At 41.3% G+C, this 26,184-nt stretch overlaps 2 protein-coding genes across 3 annotated transcripts in view; one reads left to right on the plus strand and one right to left on the minus strand.

Moving 5' to 3' along the window:
• LOC116614573 (set1/Ash2 histone methyltransferase complex subunit ASH2) overlaps positions 1-8,361 on the minus strand; it is a 24,434-nt gene extending 16,073 nt beyond the window's left edge. The window contains exons 1-14 of one of the 2 annotated variants that reach the window (XM_048725209.1): positions 8,254-8,361; positions 7,561-7,901; positions 7,248-7,311; positions 6,483-6,630; positions 5,802-5,879; positions 2,452-2,480; positions 2,233-2,293; positions 2,067-2,163; positions 1,925-1,995; positions 1,302-1,333; positions 1,130-1,195; positions 854-880; positions 736-765; positions 581-649 (exon numbers count right to left, since the gene is read on the minus strand). In XM_048725209.1, coding sequence (XP_048581166.1) covers positions 581-649; positions 736-765; positions 854-880; positions 1,130-1,195; positions 1,302-1,333; positions 1,925-1,995; positions 2,067-2,163; positions 2,233-2,293; positions 2,452-2,480; positions 5,802-5,879; positions 6,483-6,630; positions 7,248-7,311; positions 7,561-7,901; positions 8,254-8,322 — 1,182 coding nt within the window. In that variant the 5' untranslated portion in view covers positions 8,323-8,361. Of the gene's footprint in view, positions 1-580; positions 650-735; positions 766-853; positions 881-1,129; positions 1,196-1,301; positions 1,334-1,924; positions 1,996-2,066; positions 2,164-2,232; positions 2,294-2,451; positions 2,481-5,801; positions 5,880-6,482; positions 6,631-7,247; positions 7,312-7,560; positions 7,902-8,214 lie in introns of both variants that reach the window. The other variant, XM_048725208.1, reaches the window with a different exon arrangement.
• Positions 8,362-8,477: 116 nt separating this feature from the next.
• On the plus strand, positions 8,478-25,001 carry LOC5507162 (vinculin). Its single transcript, XM_048724425.1, has 20 exons — positions 8,478-8,656; positions 10,222-10,329; positions 10,949-11,120; positions 11,191-11,505; positions 11,756-11,974; positions 12,545-12,690; positions 13,238-13,430; positions 13,969-14,114; positions 14,434-14,596; positions 15,041-15,192; positions 15,685-15,862; positions 16,779-16,840; positions 17,181-17,316; positions 18,734-18,825; positions 19,205-19,322; positions 20,922-21,067; positions 21,562-21,677; positions 21,930-22,065; positions 22,772-22,862; positions 23,668-25,001. The coding sequence occupies exons 1-20, from the start codon at positions 8,600-8,602 to the stop codon at positions 23,823-23,825; spliced, it is 2,904 nt and encodes a 967-aa protein (XP_048580382.1). The 5' UTR covers positions 8,478-8,599; the 3' UTR covers positions 23,826-25,001.
• The last annotated feature ends 1,183 nt before the right edge of the window (positions 25,002-26,184 follow it).

The raw sequence follows: 26,184 nt of genomic DNA on the forward strand, positions 1-26,184 counted from the left end.
CCTCTGGCTCCTGTAGCTACCTAGACACACCCCTGGCATCTGTAGCTACCTAGACTCACCCCTAACCCCTATAGCTACCTATGTATAGATACACTCCTGGCACCTGTAGCTACCTAGACACGCCCCTGACACCTGTAGCTACCTAGACACACCCCTAACCCCTGTAGCTACCTAGATATACCCCTGGCACCTGTAGCTACCTAGATATACCCCTGACACCTGTAGCTACCTAGACACACCCCTAACCCCTGTAGCTACCTAGATATACCCCTGGCACCTGTAGCTACCTAGACACACCCCTGACACCTGTAGCTACCTAGACACACCCCTGACCCCTGTAGCTACCTAGACACACCCCTGGCTCCTGTAGCTACCTAGACACACCCCTGACACCTGTAGCTACCTAGACACACCCCTGACACCTGTAGCTACCTAGACACACCCCTGACACCTGTAGCTACCTAGACACACCCCTGACACCTGTAGCTACCTAGACACACCCCTGGCCCCTATAGCTACCTATGTATAGACACACCCCTGACCCCTGTAGCTACCTATGATAGCTGGACAGGCTACATACCACTGATGACTTGTACATGGATATGGCAGGGTAATAAGTGCCATCAAAGATATTCTCAAACGCAACACCCTGTAAGAATAACAAATATTCCCCATTCAATATCAAACAACGTTGACAAATAGAGTACAGTACTAATTGCGCTTTGATGGGCCTACCTGACATTTTCCATTCTTGTAGAATGTTATCTTGCATAGAAACAAAAACACAATAAATATTCATTTGAAGAACAGCATGAATAAAATAAGTAGATAAAGATCTAAAAACTAATCTCACCTGACCTCCAGGTAGTTCTGTAAGACTCTATGAACATGAGCAATGAATATTGTTAGTGAGTTAGCACAAGTTGATAAGATTAATTATTTCATTACATAATGATTTATTGTGTACAGTCAATTGTTCATCTATTAGTCTCTAAGTATATCCAAATACAGAGAAGTCAAAACAGTGATTTGCGAAAGTGGTACTGGTAGCTGTCTGTTTACATAAAGTGTCTGTAATAACCCCATCAGTGACACTTGTCATAAAAGGTATCACTGAACAACTGTTTACCTTCTCTGCTTTATCAACTTGATCTTTTTCTTCAAAGTACAGATGACTCTTGAACTTTATAAGTGCCTGGGATTTAAGGACAAATAACAATTAAAAACTTTAAACACTTGAATGTGTAGAAGAGGAAAAGTTCAATAATGTACAAAATAAAAATTCCAAGCTTAATTCTCACCCTGTCTTTGAAAGTTGGAGGAAGAAATGTTGCTGAAATAAAAAAGATAGTTACATACAGAAGTGATTAAACATGATCACTTGTTTTCTTTTATTTTGCCAAGAGCTTCTGTTCCTTCATAAAAAAGTGTAGTTGTAGTGTTTAAAATGCTGCAAGAGTAGGGAAATAAATATATTAAGGAAGCTAATCGCCCTAGTTGCAACTGGGATGCAGAATTATGAGGGCGCAGTCACATTCAAAGAGCACTCTGCTGTCCCATCACCATGACCAATGCTTGACAACACAACACAGCTTAGAAAAGGAATCAGGGGTGTAGCCAGGGAGTGGCCTAGGTGGCCCGCCCCCCTTTTAGCAGCCAAAAATACAGTAAATGTATGGGACATTATCTAAAGTACAGGAGAAAATGCCTTGAAAGTCCCTTTTCGGCGCCCTCCTATTAAAAGTCCTGGATATGCTGCTGGGGATTGTCTTTCTTATGTGGAGGACAAAACTAGAGAAGAACCCTCATTGCAAAAGTGAGAACAAACAATTAAACATACAGAGAAAAGTTCTGAAATTTCCACCACCTGGGTTTCTTAAGTAAAAGGGATGGACAACTCTAAAGTACAGTAGGGTGTTCTTACTTGCTCTCCTGTCATTCGCAGGTAGCTTGATACAAAATCCAAGGACATCTCCTGCAGTGTAACCAGTATCACTGAAAATGAGATGGCAACAGATTTTTTGAAATGGAAAAATCTTTACAGTATATTTGCATCAAAAACTCACCAGTAATGTTTGCCTCTACTTTGATGAAATCTTGTGCCTTTTTTGCTTCTCCAAGAATAACTAAACTTGTCATAGCCAAGAGGGGCTTGTAAGTTACCTGTTAAATTGTTGTTTTAATATGAGTACTGTATGCTAAGACACTTCTTAATTTTTTAAATAGCTTTACCATAAAGCTGAGACCAGCCAATTCTAGTTGCAGAGTCTTCAGGCATGTCTTCTATGGTCACCTACAGAAGAGAAGGGTAACTAGTATACATATTTAAATTTTTTTTGCCTAAAACTGCAATCCATCTCCATGGCTTTTGAAAAGCATTTTATTGAAGTCTGTGGTTCCGCCTTGCCAGACATTATTTGGGCAAGGCATAAAACAAAATCATTTTCATACCTCATAGAACCATGCACCTCTGTTGACACCTACACGAAAATCAAACTGTGTTAGTGAACGGCAAACTATAGATAAAGCACTGTCATTCCACAATGATTAACTCTTACCATGCTGCTGTCCTTACATCTTTAACATAACTAGCTCTTACCATGCTGTCATGGTAATCTTGTCATGACTAGCTCTAACCGCACTATCGTCCTTGGTCTTACCATAACTAGCTCTAACCATACTGTTGTCCTTATATCTCACCATAACTAGCCCTTATCATGCTGTGGTGGTAATCTTATCATGAATAATTCTTACCATGCTTTCGTCTATATATCTTACCATAACTAGCTCTTACCATGCTGTCATCCTTGGTCTTAACATAACTAGCTCTTACCATGCTGTCATGGTAATCTTACCATAACTAGCTCTAACCACACTGTCGTCCTTGGTCTTACCATAACTAGCTCTTACCCTGCTGTCATGGTAATCTTATCATGACTAGCTCTTCCTGTGCTGTGGTGGTAATCTTATCATGACTAGCTCTTACCATACTGTCATGGTAATCTTATCATGACTAGCCCTTATCATACTGTCATGGTAATCTTATCATGACTAGCCCTTATCATACTGTCATGGTAATCTTATCATGAATAATTCTTACCATGCTTTCGTCCATATATCTTACCATAACTAGCTCTAACCACTGCTGTTGTCCTTGGTCTTAACATAACTAGCTCTTACCATGCTGTCATGGTAATCTTACCATAACTAGCTCTTACCATGCTGTCGTCCTTGGTCTTACCATAACTAGCTCTTACCATGCTGTCATGGTAATCTTATCATGACTAGCTCTTCCTGTGCTGTGGTGGTAATCTTATCATGACTAGCTCTTACCATACTGTCATGGTAATCTTATCATGACTAGCCCTTATCATACTGTCATGGTAATCTTATCATGACTAGCCCTTATCATACTGTCATGGTAATCTTATCATGAATAATTCTTACAACCATGCTTTCGTCCATATATCTTACCATAACTAGCTCTTACCATGCTGTCGTCCTTATATCTTACCATAACTAGCTCTTACCATGCTGTCGTCCTTATATCTTACCATAACTAGCTCTCACCATGCTGTCATCCTTATATCTTACCATAACTAGCTCTTACCATGCCGTTGTCCTCATATCTTACCAATAACTATCTCTTACCATGCCGTTGTCCTTATATCTTACCATAACTATCTCTTACCATGCTGTTATGGTAATCTTATCATGACTAGCTTTAACTATACTGTTGTCCTTGGTCTTACCATAACTAGCTCTAACCATACTGTGGTGGTAATCTTATCATCACTAGCCCTTATCATGCTGACGTCCTTGGTCTTACCATAACTAGCTCTTACCATGCCGTTGTCCTTATATCTTACCATAACTAGCTCTTACCATGCTGTCATGGTAATCTTATCATGACTAGCTCTAACTATACTGTTGTCCTTATATCTCACCATAACTAGCCCTTATCATGCTGTGGTGGTAATCTTATCATGAATAATTCTTACCATGCTTTCGTCCATATATCTTACCATAACTAGCTCTTACCATGCTGTCGTCCTTGGTCTTACCATAACTAGCTCTTACCATGCTGTCATGGTAATCTTACCATAACTAGCTCTAACCACACTGTCGTCCTTGGTCTTACCATAACTAGCTCTTACCATGCTGTCATGGTAATCTTATCATGACTAGCTCTTCCTGTGCTGTGGTGGTAATCTTATCATGACTAGCTCTTACCATACTGTCATGGTAATCTTATCATGACTAGCCCTTATCATACTGTCATGGTAATCTTATCATGACTAGCCCTTATCATACTGTCATGGTAATCTTATCATGAATAATTCTTACCATGCTTTCGTCCATATATCTTACCATAACTAGCTCTTACCATGCTGTCGTCCTTATATCTTACCATAACTAGCTCTTACCATGCTGTCGTCCTTATATCTTACCATAACTAGCTCTCACCATGCTGTCGTCCTTATATCTTACCATAACTAGCTCTTACCATGCCGTTGTCCTCATATCTTACCAATAACTATCTCTTACCATGCCGTTGTCCTCATATCTTACCAATAACTATCTCTTACCATGCCGTTGTCCTTATATCTTACCATAACTAGCTCTTACCATGCTGTCGTACTTATATCTTACCATAACTAGCTCTTACCATGCCGTTGTCCTTATATCTTACCATAACTATCTCTTACCATGCTGTTATGGTAATCTTATCATGACTAGCTCTAACTATACTGTTGTCCTTGGTCTTACCATAACTAGCTCTAACCATACTGTGGTGGTAATCTTATCATCACTAGCCCTTATCATGCTGTCGTCCTTGGTCTTACCATAACTAGCTCTTACCATGCCGTTGTCCTTATATCTTACCATAACTAGCTCTTACCATGCTGTTATGGTAATCTTATCATGACTAGCTCTAACTATACTGTTGTCCTTGGTCTTACCATAACTAGCTCTAACCATACTGTGGTGGTAATCTTATCATCACTAGCCCTTATCATGCTGTCGTCCTTGGTCTTACCATAACTAGCTCTTACCATGCTGTCGTCCTTATATCTTACCATTACTAGCTCTCACCATGCTGTCGTCCTTATATCTTACCATAACTAGCTCTCACCATGCTGTCGTCCTTATATCTTACCATAACTAGCTCTCACCATGCTGTCGTCCTTATATCTTACCATAACTAGCTCTTACCATGCTGTCGTCCTTATATCTTACCATAACTAGCTCTCACCATGCTGTCGTCCTTATATCTTACCATAACTAGCTCTTACCATGCCGTTGTCCTCATATCTTACCATGGCTAGCCCTTACCATGCCGTTGTCCTCATATTTTACCATGGCTAGCCCTTATCATGCCGTTTTCGTTATATCTTACCATGGCTAGCTCTTACCATGCCGTTGTCATCATATCTTACCATGGCTAGCCCTTACCATGCCGTTGTCCTCATATCTTACCATGGCTAGCCCTTATTATGCCGTTGTCGTTATATCTTACCATGGCTAGCTCTTACCATGCCGTTGTCCTCATATCTTACCATGGCTAGCCCTTACCATGCCGTTGTCCTCATATCTTACCATGGCTAGCCCTTATCATGCCGTTGTCCTCATATCTTACCATGGCTAGCCCTTACCATGCCGTTGCCCTCATATCTTACCATGGCTAGCCCTTACCATGCCGTTGTCCTTATATCTTACCATGGCTAGCCCTTACCATGCCGTTGTCCTTATATCTTACCATGGCTAGCCCTTACCATGCCGTTGTCCTCATATCTTACCATGGCTAGCCCTTATCATGCTGTAGCCCTTCTCCCCTGTAACCGTCAGTCTGTCATCAGAGAGTTTTAGTTGTGGAGCTGAAGCAATAATCAAAACAAAGGTTATACTCTATCAGGGTTTTCATTAGGTTTCAGAGCAGGTGGTGGGGATTGATAAGTACAGAAGGGGGTGGAAGTTATTTGTCAGTTCAAATTAAACTTTAGTCAACTTTTTTCAATTAAATAGTAGCAGGCACTTGTTGGAAAATAGCTGGTAGTTGCACCAGCTACCTGGCCCTAATGCTTCTATGATTAATATACAATCTGTTGTTGTTGCTGACCACCATGTGCTGTTAAACAGGTTAAACAACTCAATTCCCCGAGGGGAACAATAAAGGTTCCGTGAAGGACTTAAAATTGACTAGACATTTTAATTAATTTCATTCTTTTTAGGACTTAAAAAATCCTCCAATGATCCTGCATGTAAAAAAATGCACAATCAAAACTTTTCTTATTGAAAGAAGTCCCAGACAGACATTCAGCTTTTTTTTTCTCTTAAAAATGCCTCAATACGTTAACATTTTCACATTTTCACCATACGCTGTCAAAAGCTCTGTATATAAGTGTTCTAAGGTAAGGCATATAAGTGTTCTAAGGTAAGGTATATTGTAGGTATGGAGCTTCCACTATGAGGATACCAACCTCGGTCATTCATGGAGAGCAGTACTTCAGTGTGCAGTTTGATCCGGTATAAATCACCAGGGATTGGTTTCCCTGCCCAATACTCCAAGTCAAAGTTTGCCTTAGGAGCTGTTGGGTCTTGTTCTGCTAAGAGATACCTGTAGCCATCCTATAATTATAACATCTACGGTTACTAATCAGCCGACTATTCACAGATACATGAGCTACATCACAATAATAAGGAAATATTATTTTACCCAGAGGTGGATCCAGGATTTCAAAATGGTGGGGTGGAAAATGGCCAGATAGACAGCTTATAACTGATCCAGTGGTTCTTGGTAGGTCACATAGATCTAAAAATACTTCACACTAAATTGGATTTGCTGCGTCAGCAAAGTCAAGCAGGCGAAGGCACATGGGCAGTACCTCCCATCCCTCAGACATTTATTCTCTTCAAACAAAGTGACTTTTCACTTTTTTACTTAAAAAGGGTGGTAATTATCCAACCAATCCACCCCCTGTATCTGACCCTGTTATCTCAGTCAAATTGTTTTGTTGGTGAAATTGAAGGCTGCTATCTACTGTAATGTAAAATGATATTGAAATAATGGCATCAAAAGGTTGAATTTTTTTTTCCTTTTTTTACAATAGGACAAATGAGTAAAAAATGCCTGCTTTATTTTTAAATATTGTGAAACTAAAAGAGTGCGTCCAAATGTCTGGCTAAGGCCAAAATGTGGAGATTTGGTATGTGATACTATGCACCTCTCTGTAAGTAATACTGACCTTATTAAAAGGATGCTCCAGAGGATAGCCGTGAGGGGGGAGTTTCTGTGATGCAGGAATATCACTAAAATTAAATATAAATGCCGTCACAAAATAAATCCACATGAGAATCTATAGAAAAATGAGAAAAGTTGTCCCAATTAAAATACAGTCAAATCTATCCAAGAACAGTACAGTGCAGTATCTCAGACATTTTTTGGCAGTAATTTAGTAATAGCAAGAGTATTTGATAAGAGAGTAACTTTTAATAATATCTTTTTATTTTTGTTTCACCAATTGACCATGCCAACAAAATACAATTCATGGTACATACATTTTGTTCTTCTTCGAAGCTGATAACTGCTGACTCCCATCCAGCTTTCTCTTGCCTCGTGTTGACTTTCTCTGATCCTTTCCTTTACTGTGGGACAAACTTGTGCCTAGGGTAGTCCCTATACTACTCCCCAGGCTGCTTAGACTGTTGGCAAATGCCCCCAGTTCCCCACAGTAACTGTCCCCAAGGTCCCCATCCTGTAGTGATTTGGCACCATTTGTATCATCTATGATACCAGAGTGACGGGTGTCTTCAGTGTCTTGTATTGTCTCTGCTTCTGATAAGGGTTTCTCCTCCTCTGTTTCAGGGGGAGTTTCAATGTCCGTTGCTTCTTCATTGGCCTAAAAACATCATGTGATTATCAGAAATTCTAAAAAATATATACTTACTTAAGATAACTTTTTTAATGTCACTATAGTAAGGTAGAACCATAATCTACGAGCTGAAGATAAGGTTACGTACTTTTGAAGGCTATTTGAGTATGACAAATTATTTTGTAAATAAGACCTTTTTGGGTCGGTTAATTATAAGTAAGTACTTTATGTCAAAGATGAAAACAAAGAAAAACTTCACGTGCAGTCAACAAAGGTATAAAAAAGTCAAACTTTTCACCACACTAATTAAGTAGGTTCAAGAAATTGATGCCGAACATACTTTATTTTCTTCGGATTCCGCATCACTTTCGGGAGTTACCTCAGCGTTTTTATCGTCAGGAATGGCAGCTTCTTGATTTTCAATCTGTTCATCCTTCTCGTCCGCCATTTTGAGATGGCTTAAAATGTCAATACTAACTCGAAGCTATTCGATTGCATTTCGAGACTTGCTCGGAAGATGTTCGACTATACTTCGACAAGTACGAGACTCGAACAATAAACCACTGTGCATAGAACCGGAAGAGCGCAGGCTCGCACTGGAATGTTTGAAAATATTTTTGTGAGGCGGGGACAAGTCGATAGCTTCTCATCTCTTGTTGTTTAATCACCAGCCCCGCTACCCCACACGCGTTGGCCATAAGGGATTGCAGACGAGTATTTCCAAAATGCCTGTGTTTCACACAAAGACGATCGAGGCAATTCTAGAGCCAGTAGCCCAACAGGTGAGTCGATATATGGTGAAGTGAGCAGTCGGTTTCTGTATGTTGTCCTCATCTGGGCTAATCAAAACGGTAACAGAGCACGTAAATCGTCCTAGCATCACCAAGTAATATAGCCATAATGACAAACCGCATCATGAATGTTATGTGCAGCTATATTGTGCAATATTGTGGATTCGTATTGAGCTTTTCGTGAAGTGAGAATGCACGGTTTAACCGCATTCCTGCTAGCTAGCAGACAGATCTGAACTTAGTGATTGTTATAGCAGGGTTATAGTGAGTGAAGTGTTGGCCTGATATATACTGGGAGATGCATTAGCAAAATGATACCTCGTCCAACCCATAAAAAAGGAGGTCACACGATTTTAAATTATCTGTGCCTTACAGATGTTGGGGAAATCAGAAAGCATCTAGTGTTTTTGTATGTACCAAGTTATATGTCATGCTGAGTCTAAACTACCTGTTTATACAGATTAAAAATCTAGAGTTTATTGTCTCTCAGCTCATTAAAAGTGGTATAATAACAGTAGTTCGTATTTACTACTGTGCAAATAATGACTTAACGTTACCGGTTTTAGATAATAACGCGGCATCTTTGTTTCAACATTCGAAAATTTATTATACCTGTACTGTGACAGCTAAGCAACCGGTTCTTGATTTAAGGATAATTTGTCTTAATCATCTCACATAGTTACCATTATCTCATAGTCTTCGAGAATATAGAAGCATGGAAGAAGATAACATGATTTTTAGTATTAAAAGTGTTTAGATAACTAAAAGAAGCTTGTGCAAATGTTTATTCATAGTTTTGGATATTCTTTTACTAAACCCACTCAAGTAAAGTAACAACAAGCTTTTGTTTTAATTGCTGCTATTAAAAACTTATTGGATTGTCTGAATAAGACTTATATAGGAATTCAAGAACCGAACAGAAAGTAAAAACATATGGATTTAATTATGCCCATGTAAAGACTCTTTTCGTGGTCCCTCCTAGTTTTATTGTTTCATGCAATAACCCACTCAATTTCACAGTGGATGATTCTTACCCTTAGGCATTTTAGATAATCACTCTTAACCCATCCTGAAGGGTAACACCCACCTCCTCATTCCCTATCAGCCCACAGTATTTGGTGTGGCCATACAGTGAACACCATGCCTGAATAACTAGCTGTCCAACAAAACACAGGGTTTAAAATAATTTTTAAATCTGCTAAATTTTGCCGGCTTTGTGGATTTTGGTGGAAAAAAGCATGCATACTTAAAATATGAGAGGGGAATACAGAAAAAAGAGCCAGAAGACCAGAAATCAGCTGGCTATTGCTGGTAGCTGGATGCTATTTTGAACCCTGAAATATGAAGATAATGTGGAGAAAAATGCCAAAAAATGAATTAGGTCATTTGTGGTGTATATGCTGTCTTGAACATAAACCTCGCACAGGCATTCCAAATTTTGTCATTTTTATCAAGATTTGTGTTTTCCCTGCAGGCACTTTTTTTGTGATTAAATCTGTCTGGTCTGGCCACAGGTATTCCATTTTATGATACTAATCAGTCTGGTCTCTCCACAGGTATCCCAGCTTGTGATCTTACATGAAGAGGGTGAAGATGGCAAAGCAATGCCTGATTTGTCTAATCCCATTATGGCTGTTGGGGCGGCTGTGGCCAACCTTGTCAAGGTATGCTTGAAATATTTGTACAGTTCTCAGCATAGTACTTTGGAAAGAGTGCAAGTAAGCAACTTGGACAAACACTACATGACATGATATGGCTTTGATTTGGTTTACTTTGGTGTATAAACCATTCCCAGAGGACACCTTTTATTTGTATTTAGCTCTGTTTTCATCATGATTAATTCTACAAAAAAAGCTTTGTGGCACAACTCATGCATAATACACAGGTTTTAACACTGGGTAGAGCTCTTCGATTTTGATTTTTCATAAGCTTGACAAAGGGGGTTGTTCTTGAGAAATTAATTTAAAGAAATAATTGATAGGTGTTAGATCTAGAGCCGTCTTTTTTGCCTACACATACAAGGAGACAGGGGAACGTCCTGCCCCCTTAATACTGTACAATTGGCTTTTTCACACATTCCCTGTTATTCCTCCTTCCTTGCATTCTTCTTTATAAGCCCTCTCTGCAAAAGTATTGTGTAATATTGCTAAAACATATTTTTTATTGGAAATTCATGCACCCTGCACTGCATGTTGAGAATGCTGCAGTACACCTTTTGTATCCAGCATGTTTTAGTACGTATATAGACTGTATGGATTTATGGTGTGAGCTTCACATTTGCAGGTTGGAAAAGAGACAGCAACCCAGAGCAAGGACAAAATTCTCAAACAAGAGATGCCTCTTGCTTTTACCCGAGTTGAAGAATCATCTATGCTGTTAGTACAAGCATCAAAACTTCTTAAACGTGACCCATACTCATCTGAGGCTAGGCAAAAACTGATTGATGGAGCACGAGGTACTTTTTTGGGGCTCACATTCCTTAATATGTTTGACCAGATATTATATGTGATTATTATTATTTATAGGTATTCTGTCAGGGACATCTGCCCTACTTCTCACCTTTGATGAAGCTGAAGTTAGGAAAATCGTAACCTTCTGCCGCAGCCTCTTGGAATACCTTCCTGTCGGGGAGATGGTAGAAGAAATGCAGGACCTTCTGACATTTGTAGCTAATTTAAGTCCTGCAATACAGAATGTTGCCAAGGCTGTTGAGTCACGTGCCGCAGAACTGACACACACAGTCCATAGAGATATGCTTAAGAGCTCTCTCAGCAAGCTATCTGGGATGGTACCACTTCTGATATCTTCAATGAAGGCTTTTGTCAAGACTCCTCCTGGAGGTATGTTTCTGGATGAAATACGGCAATGTTTGTTGTTATCCCCAACTCAGTGTAAGTAAGCATATCTGATTAACCACATGGGCTTACATAAACTACTTGCTAGTTTCGCAATAAGTTCTTAAGATATCAGGGGGGAAACCTAAGCAAAGACGAATGAGGTTGATTGAGCATCCAACTGTTAAACCTCATAGCTTACAAAAGTGGCTTGCTTCCTAATTCATGTCCTAATATTTCATCTCTCTTTTCTCAGCTGGCAGACCTGAAGCACAGGAAAGTAGGAACTTCATCATAAACAAAATGTCTGCTGAGATCACAGAAATAATTCGTGTGCTTCAGCTTACAAGTTATGATGAAGATGGTGGAGATGACCCTATGTATGATATGAAGAAGGCTGCATCAGTGTTTGATGCCAAGTTTGACAAAGCCAAAGAATGGGTCAGGGACCCAACGTGTCACCCTGGAGGACTAGGTAAGATTATCAATGTAACTTTATTTCCTTCCTTGGACATGTTTTGTTGTTATGAGGATCTATGGATGCTTGTTATGGTCATTTCACTTCACAGCAATCCACAGCTCATAGGCTTTATTAGAGTTTGTTTCTCAGAAACAAAACGTATTTTAGGAGATATGGCTTTACTCAACGTACCTCCATGTACAAGCTCCATACCAAACTATTATTAAAAGGTTGATGCTTGAGCAGCATGTTTTGCTGCATTGGATGTAACAAATGTGACGGTTGCTGAATCAATTTTGATTTGATTGATGCTTTTGTGCAAATTAAACATTCTGTCTGGCCTAAGTATGTACCGAGTAAGCGCTGACTCTGTTATACCTTCAACACTTCAAAGGTCTGTGCTAAGTGCTGAGTCTGTTATACTGTACTTTCAATACTTCAAAGTTCTTTCCTAAGTGCTTCAATGCTAAGTGCCTAAACAGTGAGTCTGTTATATCTTCAATACTGAAGTGCCTGAGACCTGAGTCTGTTATATCTTCAATGCTTAAGTGCCTTAATGCCGAGTCTGTGCTCTTTGGTTTGCAGGTGAGAAGGCAGTGCGAGAATGCATACAGCAGGGGCGGGTACTTGGTAGCATGAGTCAGGATTCTGATCGCGCGCGTGTGGAGCAAGTCTGTGACGATCTAGATCAGCTGATGGGGGAACTGGCACTACTCAGAGCCCAGGGCAAGGTACCCGTGTAAACAGCGCAAACATGATCGCTATGCTCGGTTTACACCAAGACTATAGAAGTGTAGGCGAACTTCATTGTACCTAACCAAAATGGCTTGCAAACAGCCACATTATCGCATGGCCAGCAGTGGTTTGGTGGTATTGGAAAAACACATTTTAGTATATCGTACCGAAGGGAAACTTTTTGTGTGTGTGGGTTTTTTTACGAAGTTAACCTCTATCATTCTGTGGTGGGAGAAATTATGTTCGATGTTGAACCGTAAATTTCCTTTATCAGGGCATAGCAGGGGGTGGGGCACTGGGGGCACTTGCCCCCCCCCCCCCCCCAATATTTTCAAAAATTGTTAGGAAATGACCAGTAGGGGCGTGGCCGTGCCCCCCTCCCCCAATATATATATTAATGTTTCTGTATTGTGCCCCCCCCCCCCCAATCTTTCGAGGCCTGCTACTGCTCTGTTTATAGAATACGCTACTGGGGAGGGAAGCCAACTATACCAACCGCTCTCTTGTTTTGTGTCTGATATCTGTATTGGTTTCACGTTTCAGGGTACGACTCCACGTGGTCTTGAGCTATCTGGAGCAGTAGACAAGCGACTGGATTCACTCAAGAATAACATTGGCGACGCATTACAGCATCAGAACATCAGCGGCGCCAAGAAGCCCACAGACACCATTGTGGGCAAGGTGGAGCAAGCACAGCAGTGGCTGAACAATCCGGCTGGCGATCACACGCGACTAGGTATGTTCTGCAAAAATAAAACTTTTACCAGAATCTTCGGACGCTTTGGACGCTTTTAACCAGTTTCGGGTTCGAAAATTTCGGAGCGCTCTTATAAGGAAAGCAGTGAGATAACATATCGGCTGCCAACGATATCGTTGCCCTTCTGTTTTATCTGAGGATCAAGGAAGAGCTCTATATGCAACGCATACGCAAGCGACGGTAATAGAAATGATTGAACTTATCAGCAAGTTTACTTGCTTTCGATTAGCTCCATCATATGCGCACGAATAATTTTTTTGCGTCCATTGTTTTGTACTGTATGTGATCGCAAAATCGAGTTCAAGGCACGTTCTCATTTGCTACGATGAGTCCCTATCAAATCCTCTTCGATGCCATCAATTGGCGGCTTATCAGTACTATGATTCCACATTTGACAAGACATAAAAGGAAGTTCTCTGATGAGTCGAGTCATTTGCTGCGATCAGTCCCTATCAAATCCATTTCAATGCCATCAATTGGCGGCTTATTAATACTATGATTCCTTATTGGTCGATAGGGGAGAAGGTCATTCGGCAATGTATCGCCGATGCCCGAAAAGTTGCCGAAAAATGCTCGGGTCCCGAGCGACTGGAGCTACTGCGCCTGTGCGATGATCTGGAGAAGATGGTCACAGAGCTTGCCGAACTCAAGCGGAGAGGAATGGTATGTGCGAAGCAAGTGTACATACATCACATGCCCTTTTATGGAACTCCTGAATTTCCATAAGTGCATACTTGATAAGCGCAGACTTTACCTTAACTGCTCGTGTAAGCGCCCTGGGGCCGGTTCCTAAAAAAAAAATCTGCCGAAAACTCCTAAGTGAGTTTCCATAAAACCGCCCCCTTGCCAAATGGTGCGCTATTTCGAAGTGAGACATATTTTTGAAACCCTTTCGACCCTTTTTTTCAAAATTGTCATTTAACACACTCTCATATCGCCATGTACCCAATGAATGACGGTGTATCTTTTCACAATTCCTTAGGGAAACTCTCCCCAGGCCCATGCTCTCGCTCGGTCAATCAACAAGAAGCTAGAGGAGCTCAACCAGCGGGTGCAGAAAGCTGTGGTGGGCCAGGTCGCTGAGGACTTTATGGACACCACGACTGCTCTAAGAAACCTTGAGAAGGCGGCTAGGGCCCCTGTTGGTAAGAACGGAAAAGTCATTTACTGTCGTCTTGGGTGACAGATACGTTTCTTACATTGGATTGGAGCAAATTTTAGACAGAAGGAAACCGTTGAATTTTCATCTTCCAAAAAGCATATTTGTTCGTCACCACGAAAACGAAATTGAGTTTGGCATAAACTGCGGATAGTTTTAGCTTTGTTTTGTTTAATCTCGAATATATATTTTCCGCCTATGGTATAGGCGGAAAAAACTCTACGGTGCTTATTTGAGTAAACAGTGAACGGTAATACCGGGAATAAATAGAGTTCGAGAAATAGGGTACAAAATTTAAAGTTACTTGAAAAGACAGTATTATCAGATTTGAACTGGTCATATATCACATTAAATGATACTAGCAACATACACCTATTTCAACAAAAGGTTATCCATGTGCCAAATCCAACAATAGTCTCATGTTTTCCAGGAACCCCTCGCCGTGAAGAGGATTTTGAGGCGAAGGCGGGGACGTTTGAGCACCAAGCTAACCAGTTTGCAGACACGGCTATAAGACTGGCCAATGCTGGTGGCAATACCAACAGAATCTTGCTGGACAATCTGAGGAAAGCCGCCAAGGAGGTAGGGAAAAAGGGTCAAGAAGAGCTTCGACTTTTATGCCATTATTGTTTTGGTTTAATTTTTGCTATTGAAATATCTTAGTATTTAAAAGATTAGGAGGGTTCATGCTTCATTACATACTTTAGAAGTTGAATGGAGCCATATGGATTCCACAATGGCTCAAGCAGACTCAGTACACCACCTAAAAGCATTCACATTAAAAAAATTATGCCCTGGAGAAACAACGTACTTCAGTCCTGTTAATATGGCTGGCATTCATTTTGTTAGATAATGAAAGAATTTACCCGGTTTTTGTTGTTGATCTCATTAGTTTCCAAGTCACTAATGAGCTCTTAGGCAGTTTCTCCATGTGCCTGACAAAAAATGAGTGATTATTCTTTTAGATATTGAGGAGAAATACCCTTGTTTGTTGACCCTTTTTCAAGTCATTGCTGAAAATAGCTATATAAAAGGCCCTGTGCAGGCGTCTAATCTTGCTCTTCTTACTTCCAGGTGAAGGATCTAACCCCTCAAGTCTCACACGTCGCTAAAGTGCTGCTGGAAAACCCGAATGAGCCCGCGGTGTCAGATCACTTTGACGCTATGAAGGAGGACTGGCTGGACAGCGTCAATAACTTGACAGACCTGGTTGACGTTGCTACGGATACTGCGCAGTTTATTGATGCGTGTGGTAGGTAGTCAAGGGTGATGTCAAGTACCAGCCAGGGTCGGGCTTATGAATGTTGCCAAAGACGCAGCGCAATTTACTGACGCATATGGTGAGCGACCAGGGGGTACTTGTGTTAACTTGCCAGGGTGGGGTTGGTAGATTTTGCAACGGATACAGCCCAGTTTTGTACGTGTGTGATGAGTGCAGATCAGGTTGTACTCTAGTCAGGCGTTATCGAGTTGATGCAATTGATAACAAGGGAGGGATGTGTTTAGAATCTGGAGGTCGTTGTTGGCAGTTGAGTTGGCAGGCCTGGTGAATGCTGCCATCGATAGTAGTTTGTAGGGTTAGTTCGATAAAGGCGTGGTTACGGGGTGTGTTTCTGATGAAAAAGTGACGGGGTCCTTTTGACGCTAGGTGACAAACCCCTTTATATCATTACTATTTTATGCTCACGCCCTTGTCTGTCTCTTACCTTATACCTCGTCGATCCGACTTGCGTGATGCTTGGTTTCGTAGGCTATGATACCTTGTGCGAATGAATGCGAATCTCAGTAGTGAATTAAATCCTTTTAAATCACGGTGAATTTTAATCCATCCTAAGACTAAAACAGCCCAATTCTAATATTATGGCATAAAATACTACGGGAGAAGCGGTATTTTTTTTAAATGATGAAAGTTGATTCAAAACAAAAACAAAATATTGTCAAGCAAGTTTGTTTACAATCGGAAAGACACGGTTCATTCATAAGAAAATTTCAAAATAACCATTCATGAATGAAGTCTGATACTTTATTAATGACATTTGATTGAAAGTTGCTAAGTCACTTGCTCGAATTAACCGATGGAAATGGATTCTTTGAGCCACTTGGTATTGTGCGGGAGCATAAAATGGCGAAATGATCGGCCTTCTTTAACGATCTCCTCTATTTGTCAGCTGACGCTATCAACAAAGAGGTCGACTCTTGTGAATACGCCATGGCCCAGGAAAATCCACAGGTAAAACACTTGCTAAAGCAATAGTTTCACAGAAATCCGATTCTAAGCCGAACATCATCTCTGCTAGCAAACATTACAAAAGCACCTTCGGTTATCATTGGAAATAGAATGATATGTAAATAGTATATAAATTCTGAATGCAGCGACTCCGACCTACCCCATGTTAACATATTCGGTCTCGTATCCCCTTTTCCAAGAAAAATATCTTTAAAATCTCCATAGATTTGTACCTTTCAAAATAAGAAATGAGAACCCCGACCTTTTAAAGTTTGATGTTTCAGGTATTATATGATGGATTTTAGAAATCAGGCTATATTAATAGTTGTTCTTTTCATTGAAGCTGGTAGCAGCCAAGAGCTCAAACATCGCCCGTCTCGCAAACCGGGTCATCAAGGTGGCTAAGACAGAAGCAGAGTATTCCGAAGACCCTGCCTACGTGGCAGAGCTAAACGATAAAGTCGGCAATCTAGAGCAAGGTCAGTTCAACGACAAAGTCGGCAATCTAGAGCATGGTCAGGATATATAAGGGATAGCAACGACAAAGTCGGCAATCTAGAGCAAGGTCAGTTCAACGACAAAGTCGTCAATCTAGAGCAAGGTCAGAGTATGCAAGAAAATTAAACGACAAAGTCGGCAATCTAGAGCATGGTCAGAATATATAAAGGGTAGCTAAACGACAAAAGTCGGCCATCTAGAGCATGGTCAGAATATATAAGGGATAACAAAACGACAAAGTCGGTAATCTAGAAGAGCAAGGTCAGAATATTTAAGTGATAACTAAACAACAAATTCGGTAATCTAGAGCAAGATTAGAAAAAGGGATAGTTAAACGACAAAAGTCGGCCATCTAGAGCAAGATCAGAATATATAAGAGATAGCTAAACGACAAAGTCGGTAATCTAGAAGAGCAAGGTCAGAATATTTAAGTGATAGCTAAACAACAAATTCGGTAATCTAGAGCAAGATTAGAAAAAGGGATAGTTAAACGACAAAAGTCGGCCATCTAGAGCAAGATCAGAATATATAAGGGATAGCTAAACGACAAATTCGGCAATCTAGAGCAAGGTCAAATAAACGACAATGTCGGCAATCTAGAGCAAGGTCAGAATATATAAGGGATATCAAAACGACAAAGTCGGTAATCTAGAAGAGCAAGGTCAGAATATTTAAGTGATAGCTAAACGACAAATTCGGTAATCTAGAGCAAGATTAGAAAAAAGGATGGCTAAACGACAAAAGTCGGCAATCTAGGGCAAGGTCAGAATATATAAGGGATAGCTAAACGACAAAGTCGGCCGTCTAGAGCACGGTCAGAATATATAAGGGATAGCTAAACGACAAAGTCGGCCATCTAGAGCATGGTCAGAATATATAAGGGATAACAAAACGACAAATTCGGTAATCTAGAAGACAAATTCTAGTTAAAATAAAGTGATAGCTTAACGACAAAAATCGGCCATCTAGAGCAAGGTCAGGATATTTAAATGATAGCTAAACGACAAATTCGGTAATCAAGAGCAAGGTCAGAAAATAAGGGATAGCAAAACGACAAAAGTCGGCAATCTAGAGCAAGGTCAGAATATACTGTATAAGGGATATACAAAGCCAGCAAATGGAGCGTTTGTAACGAATAGTTGAATACCTAAGCTCACCAAATGAATACAAAGTCATCATATGATTTACAAAACACCAAAATGACTAAGTTGACAAATATAGTAAAAGAACAAAGAATGCAACATATAGCAATGTCAACGTGTCACTGTTAAAAAAGTTATTAGTTTGTGCATCTGTCTTGTTACAAAGTAATCTTCTCTTTTTATCTACCACACTCATTCTATGTGTTAAAAGTCTATAGTCACGATTAGTGAGTTTTATTATTCGTTATTTCCCCAGCCATCAGCCCTCTTATTATTGACACCAAATCTGTCGCGACGAACATCAAGGACAAGAACGCGCATAAAAGATTGCGGGCCTCCATGAGAAGGGTTAGTGTGGCATTTGACTTTTCGATCGTTTGATATAAACACATGACATAGTCTGTTTAATCGCTTAATGGGCGTTTTTTTCTATCTTGCGGTTGAAAAGGGACCTCAGCATAGCAATATCTGCAAAAACGTCTGATCAAAATCTTACAAACAATAATTGAGATGCTGTCTGTTACCAAAAACAGAGGTTTGCGGTTTATATGGAAAATCTTTTAGAATTAAAGAGTAAAGGACTTAAAGAAGTTTTTTTTTCAAGCTTGATATCTGTTGTACCGACGAATTTTATTTTTGATTCATCGCATCTCCCACTTACCTTGTCTCCCTTTCATATGCTTTGACTTCTAACAGAAAAGTTATAACAGGCCTCATTTTTCAACAGATTCAAGATGGTGTTGGTTATGTTAGGAAGGTTATCATAACCATCCCTACGCATGCTCCAGAAGAAGAAGAGGACTTCCCCCCACCCCCTCCCCCTGATCTTGAGCCACTCCACATAGGTGAGGAATATAATACCCCACCCCCTCCCCCTGATCTTGAGCCACTCCACATAGGTAAGGCATATAATACCCCACCCCCTCCCCCTGATCTTGAGCCACTCCACATAGGTAAGGCATATAATACCCCACCCCCTCCCCCTGATCTTGAGCCACTCCACATAGGTAAGGCATATAATACCCCACCCCCTCCCCCTGATCTTGAGCCACTCCACATAGGTAAGGCATATAATACCCCACCCCCTCCCCCTGATCTTGAGCCACTCCACATAGGTAAGGCATATAATACCCCACCCCCTCACCCTGATCTAGAGCCACTCCACATTGGTAAGGCATATAATACCCCACCCCCTCCCCCTGATCTTGAGCCACTCCACATAGGTAAGGCATATAATACCCCACCCCCTCCCCCTGATCTTGAGCCATTCCACATAGGTAAGGCATATAATACCCCACCCCCTCCCCCTGATCTTGAGCCACTCCACATAGGTAAGGCATATAATACCCCACCCCCTCCCCCTGATCTTGAGCCACTCCACATAGGTAAGGCATATAATACCCCACCCCCTCCCCCTGATCTTGAGCCACTCCACATAGGTAAGGCATATAATACCCCACCCCCTCCCCCTGATCTTGAGCCACTCCACATTGGTAAGGCATATAATACCCCACCCCCTCACCCTGATCTTGAGCCACTCCACATTGGTAAGGCATATAATACCCCATCCCCTCCCCCTGATCTTGAGCCACTCCACATAGGTAAGGCATATAATACCCCACCCCCTCCCCCTGATCTTGAGCCACTCCACATAGGTAAGGCATATAATACCCCATCCCCTCCCCCTGATCTTGAGCCACTCCACATAGGTAAGGCATATAATACCCCACCCCCTCACCCTGATCTTGAGCCACTCCACATTGGTAAGGCATATAATACCCCATCCCCTCCCCCTGATCTTGAGCCACTCCACATAGGTAAGGCATATAATACCCCACCCCCTCCCCCTGATCTTGAGCCATTCCACATAGGTAAGGCATATAATACCCCACCCCCTCCCCCTGATCTTGAGCCACTCCACATAGGTAAGGCATATAATACCCCACCCCCTGATCTTGAGCCACTCCACATAGGTAAGGCATATAATACCCCACCCCCTCCCCCTGATCTTGAGCCACTCCACATAGGTAAGGCATATAATACCCCACCCCCTCCCCCTGATCTTGAGCCACTCCACATTGGTAAGGCATATAATACCCCACCCCCGACCCCCTGATGTTGAGCCACTCCACATTGGTAAGGCATATAATACCCCACACCCTCCCCCTGATCTCGAGCCACTCCACATAGGTAAGGCATATAATACCCCACCCCCTCCCCCTGATCTTGAGCCACTCCACATAGGTAAGGCATATAATACCCCACCCCCGACCCCCTGATCTTGAGCCACTCCACATAGGTAAGGCATATAATACCCCACACCCCTTCCCCTGATCTAGAGCCATTCCACACAGGCAAGCCATTTAATCCACCTCCACCTGACCTTAAGCTACGCCACTTAAGTAAGTCAAGCCCCTTCGTCAATTTTGATTGGTTGATTGCAGGTGAGCGCGCCCCACCTCGCCCACCCCTCCCTCGGGAGGATGTTGCCCCAGCTCCACCACGCCCTCCCCCCCCTCAGGAGGAGAAGACGATTGACATGAATGTGCAGAGCATGTTAGACAGTCCCCCTGAAGACAACAGGATCGCTGTAAGTAAAAGAGACCATCTCCCTTTGACCGCGCCTTTGCGGCTTTACCCACACATGCTACGGTATTACCATTTTTGTGAAAAAAAAAGAAAAAAAATCCGGGCCAGACACCAAAAATTATCGCGTCAGATTTTAAGAAGACGGTCCAACGCCGGGATGAACATCCACAAAATCTGCCCGACAAATCTTAGCGTTAGTCTTATTGTCCCTTTTTCTCTAATATCCGATAAAAGTGCTACAATCCACAACAAAATTAAGTGGGACGCTTCGCATACGAACAACCTTCAACCCGCTCCCCCGATTAATATTGGTTAGAGGCGATTTTTCAGCTCAAAACACAAGCAGTCGTAAGGTGATCATTCGCCATCCAAGGAGGGGGGGAAGGGAAAGTGTCCCATTAGTTTTGTAACAGATTGTAGGTCTTAGAGTCCCCGTATATATAGCAGCACAGCGGTTAGTTAAACCACACACCCCTCATTTTCTTTTCACCACAGGTTGCTGCAAGTCATCTGCATAAGGAGGCGCTGAAGTGGGAAGAACAGGGCAACGATATCATTCGAGCGGCCAAGAAAATGGCTCTGCTGTTTGCGCAAATGTCGAAGTTCATGAGGTACAATATTTTATTGCTCTTTGATCAGACTTGCGAGTCTATTAGTATGGCACGTTTCAAATTTCGCTGCGAAAGTTGCACTGGTGTTTTGACAGAAATAGCATATCGCAAATTTGAACAAACAAATCACATTTCAGCGAATCCAGAGAGTGTTTCGAGGTTTAGTAGAATGTAGCCTAGCAAACCTAAGCAGCCTAACTGTTGCCCTTTCCGTGGTCAATTTTGCTTATTCCGTGACATTGTGTTATCCAGGGATGAAGAGGAAGGCAATGTGCATTCCAAGAAAGAGCTTATCGAATTGGCCAAGAAGATTGCCTTGGAGAGTAAAGAGCTCGTCAAGCACGCACGCAAGACGGCCAACCAGTGCTCCGACAGGCGACTCAGGGAGGTACGTTGATGATGGACGTACCATTGACGGGGGGAGTGGCTGGTCCCCCCCCCCCCCCCAAAAAAAAAAAAAAAATCAAGCAAGCAAAGACTGGCAAAAAGAGATAGCCTTATCCTTCGGGAAAAAATCGAGCAAAAAAAACCGTCAAATATTAAAGGGTTCGTTCCTTAGTAGACTGAGTAGTAGCCCACCAACTTGCATTTTTATGACACGAAGCGGGACAATTATTACGTGACATAATCATCTTTTTCTTGTAAGAAGTTGTCCTTTCTAGACACACATTCTTTTAAAGACTGTTTGTTGCTAACGATCCCGTGACGTATCACGTTACGTGATTTATTCCGTTACGTGACACTTCGCATGTAACATTGTAAGATTCTATGCGTGACACATCGCAATTATTGACAACATTCCGTTGCGTGACACATGTTGTTTAACACTTCATTGTACGTAACTCATCGAATTGCAAGATTTGTTGCATTACGCATCATAGTAATTGACACATCTTGGCTCGTTACTCGTTACATATTCCTGTGCGTGACACGCATCACATTGCGTGACATGCATAACAAATACTGCCTGATCATTTTTTTCGAGATCACGAGTTCTTCTTGTTTAACGGCTGTCGGCTAAGCATTGCGTGGTTGTAGCGCGTTACATTGCGTTACACAACCTGTTTCGTGACACATTCCTATTGTCTGTACAGACGATGATGCAGACCATTGATCGTATCCCGACCATCAGCACGCAGCTGAAGATCGTCGCAACTGTCAAGGCCACCATGATCGGGGCACAAGGTATAGCACGCACAACTCGGCACAGGGTTCCCAAAGATATGGTTATAAAGCCGCATAGTCACCAGTTTACTTCCGGAGGTCCGACGGAAACCTCAACCGTTAAAAGACAAAAGAGTCTATTAGAATCCGAGATATTTAACAGTCCATCCGCTCTAAATTATCAATCACATCCTCATAGAAACTTCCAACACTGCTTTCAATATTTTGAAATATTTTTCGCGTTTTCCGTTAAAAATCATCGGATATTGATAGGTAATCGACCGGAAGTAAACTGGTGACGATGCGGCTTTAAATCGCCTAGTCACCTATTATTTGACTTGATATAAGAAATCACGTTCCTTTTTCATTGTCAATCCCAAGCAAAAAAAAAAAAAGGCTGCGGCTGTCACGCTAGCCCAACACGAAAGATCTCGCTTATTTGTTGGCGCTAGTTAGCTACCCACAAATACTCACGTGATTTCCCAGTGCATGTCGCCTTATCCGAATAGATAAACGCGTTGTTTCTTTAGGTTCCAAAAACCTCGAACGTCTCTCTATTTAGTGGCCAGCGAGGCTCTGAAACTAGGGTATTTTTAAAGGCGGTTTATATGACAAATGCCCTTAATGTTGGGTGCGGTGCGAGGTCTGGTAATTCGGAGTCAAGCTAATTAAAGGCTGTTTCAAGCTAGATTCAAGCCAATTCACAGCTAATTTAATGCTGATTCAAGCTAATCCTCAACAAGAACTTCATTTTTGGATGGTAATTTTCAACGTAAACAATGAAGAAGTGGCTGATCGACATTCTTTAACAATGTACCTATTTCAGAGATGGACGAAGACCGTGAAGCCACCGAGACCCTTGTGGGCTGTGCTGAGAATCTCATGAGCGCCGTTCGACAGACTGTACGCGAGACCGAGGCTGCCTCGGTCAAGATGCGTTCAGACGCAGGCTACGTCATGCGCTGGAAAAAGAAGGACTACTAATAGAAACGGCGTTGCCATAGAGACGATAATTTACAACCGTTATGCGGGTATCGTTTTTGTAATTGCGTATACTATTAGCTTTTATATTGTTATTTGAGACGTATTTCGCCCTTATTTTGGTTTATTCTAGGTAACTTTGTCTTGGATTAACCTTAGAGTATTTAATTTGTGTTTTGTTTCAATCTTGGTTTCGTCTTGGTTGAGACGGCGACAACGTGGACGACGACGGCAGAAAAACAATTGAACTGCATTGATTCCATTTTATTTCTTCTCATCTGCAACGACAAACCCTAACCTATTTTATCTGTCTCGTTGTAGTCATGTTTACTATATGCCCCTACAAGAAAGTGGTCTTCGTTATTAAGTCGATGGTAGTTTGTGGTAAATTGAATTGGCGTTAGAATAGAAATTGACCAGGATTTATCGTGTTCTTACAGCTTATCAGTTGGTGTCTAGGATCAGGCATTAAAAAAGGGTGATGTTTTTACAGGATCAGATCTTCCACGTCGCAAATAACTTCTACAAAAAAACATATAAAAGATTATTATTATTATCGTTATTTTACCAACATAGACATCACTTTACACTGAAAAGCAATTGTAAAAAAGTTTTCTACAAGGTAGTTTAGAAAAAAATCGAAGAGTTATTCTCCTCTAAACAACACACTGTACGAAGGGACTTCCCCAACTTTGATATTTAAGCTTTCCACCCTGTTCTGATCTTCGAATTTGTCATCACTTTGTTCCTTTTTATAACAATTTAAACACCAATCAAATAATTAGGATAAACGCATTTTACAAGGATTTGCACGAGTTTCTGCTGTCTTCATTTCAAAATAATGCAGGCTAGTTTAGGACGGTATAGTGTAAAATTGTTTATTCGGCTGTACGAGGCCTGAATAATGTAATCTGCCAGTGTAAATTGTTCTCCGGATACTGCTATCCACAATTCGTTACTGATCTGTTACTGAGATTTTCTAAAGAGATTGGCATTTTGAGCTTACCCTTTTGATATTTGACACTTTCAAAATTGAAAAAGGTTTGAAAAAAACAACAACATATTTTTGTATAAATAATGGTAATTCTACTTATTATTAGGGAATTTTATAATATCCGTAGAAGACTGATTGTAGAACCAATGTGGCACTGTAATAAAGTGAATTGTCATTTGTCCAAACATTGCATTATTTGTCCAAACATCGCATTATTTATAGTGGAACTCACAGTTTTTTGGAGCTCTAAACATCCCCGGGTACCCACGTGACCTCGACGCCCTTGATTCCCAAGGATGAGCCCCAAGAGAGACGAGGAATAGGTCAATTCAAGCACCACATCAGGCCCGTACCCCCGTACCCAGGATTTTTCTTGGGGGGGGGGGGGGAGGGTGCGGAATCCCGGAACTGCACATATACCACCGTAGCTCGAGGATGCGAGGTTGTTTACATTTAAAAGCTGGAAATAATCCACAAAACCTTAGCCAAGAGATGCGTATGGTTATTTTGTCATAAATCAAGAGTTGACAATACGAGCACTAGCATGTTATAACCCTCACTGATATGATCAATACTAAAGGGCTATCCCAGGCCTATATCCTAGAGGAACAGTGGTAAATTAATGATAAATAAGATCCATTTGCTGCCTCTGCCTTTTTTCCTCTTGCCCCCAGGAGCAAAGGTGAGCAAGAATTTACACCTTCTCAAATGTATGCGGAATCCCGGAGTTTCCAATTCTGTCATTCGACATAATCATTCGACAAGGCTAGTACTTCGTGGCTGTCATAACCGTTCTCACATTTGAGACAATCTGTCAATCGAGTTCCTAACATCATGCTACATGAAGTATATTGCTATGCGCTCAAGACAAAGGAATAGAGTGAAGTACCGAGCACAGGCTTACCGTTTTAACTCGGATATTTTAACTTGGATACACACATACGCACATGCACACACACAAACATAAAAAAGACAAAAATATTTTCTTACTCTCCTGGGAGAAAGAGATTCCAGGCAGCGTATATAATAATAAGGGCAGCGAGGACAAGGAGTTTTAAGAATAGTGAAGGAGACATTTCGCATTAGGTTAGAAGCTTTATTTGGTTTGGTTTCCTACACATTTGATTTGAGTCATTTTCGTTGGATTCACTGAAAAGTGCTAGACGGAATGATTTAAGGTTGCTTTCTCGCTAGTTCAGGGTTCGATTCCCTGTCTCTTTAGTTGGTCTTTTGTTTGATGGTTCTCGCCTTGGCTGAATGGCTCCTAGATTTTTTTCTCGGTTTTTGTCCCTCCGCAAAAATACAGCAATTCGATCCTTAGTTTATTAAACAACTGACTAACTCGCACTAGTAGGACTTGTTCTTGGT

Source organism: Nematostella vectensis, chromosome 3 (assembly GCF_932526225.1).
Source record: "Nematostella vectensis chromosome 3, jaNemVect1.1, whole genome shotgun sequence".
NCBI classification, from domain to species: Eukaryota; Metazoa; Cnidaria; class Anthozoa; order Actiniaria; family Edwardsiidae; genus Nematostella; species Nematostella vectensis.

Coding starts and splice junctions, on each gene's coding strand:
- LOC5507162 (XM_048724425.1), top strand. CDS start 8,600: ATGCCTGTGTTTCACACAAAGACGATCGAGGCAATTCTAGAGCCAGTA. Junction 18,826..19,204: donor TGCGGGCCTCCATGAGAAGG/GTTAGTGTGGCA, acceptor ATTTTTCAACAG/ATTCAAGATGGTGTTGGTTA. Junction 22,863..23,667: donor CACCATGATCGGGGCACAAG/GTATAGCACGCA, acceptor TACCTATTTCAG/AGATGGACGAAGACCGTGAA.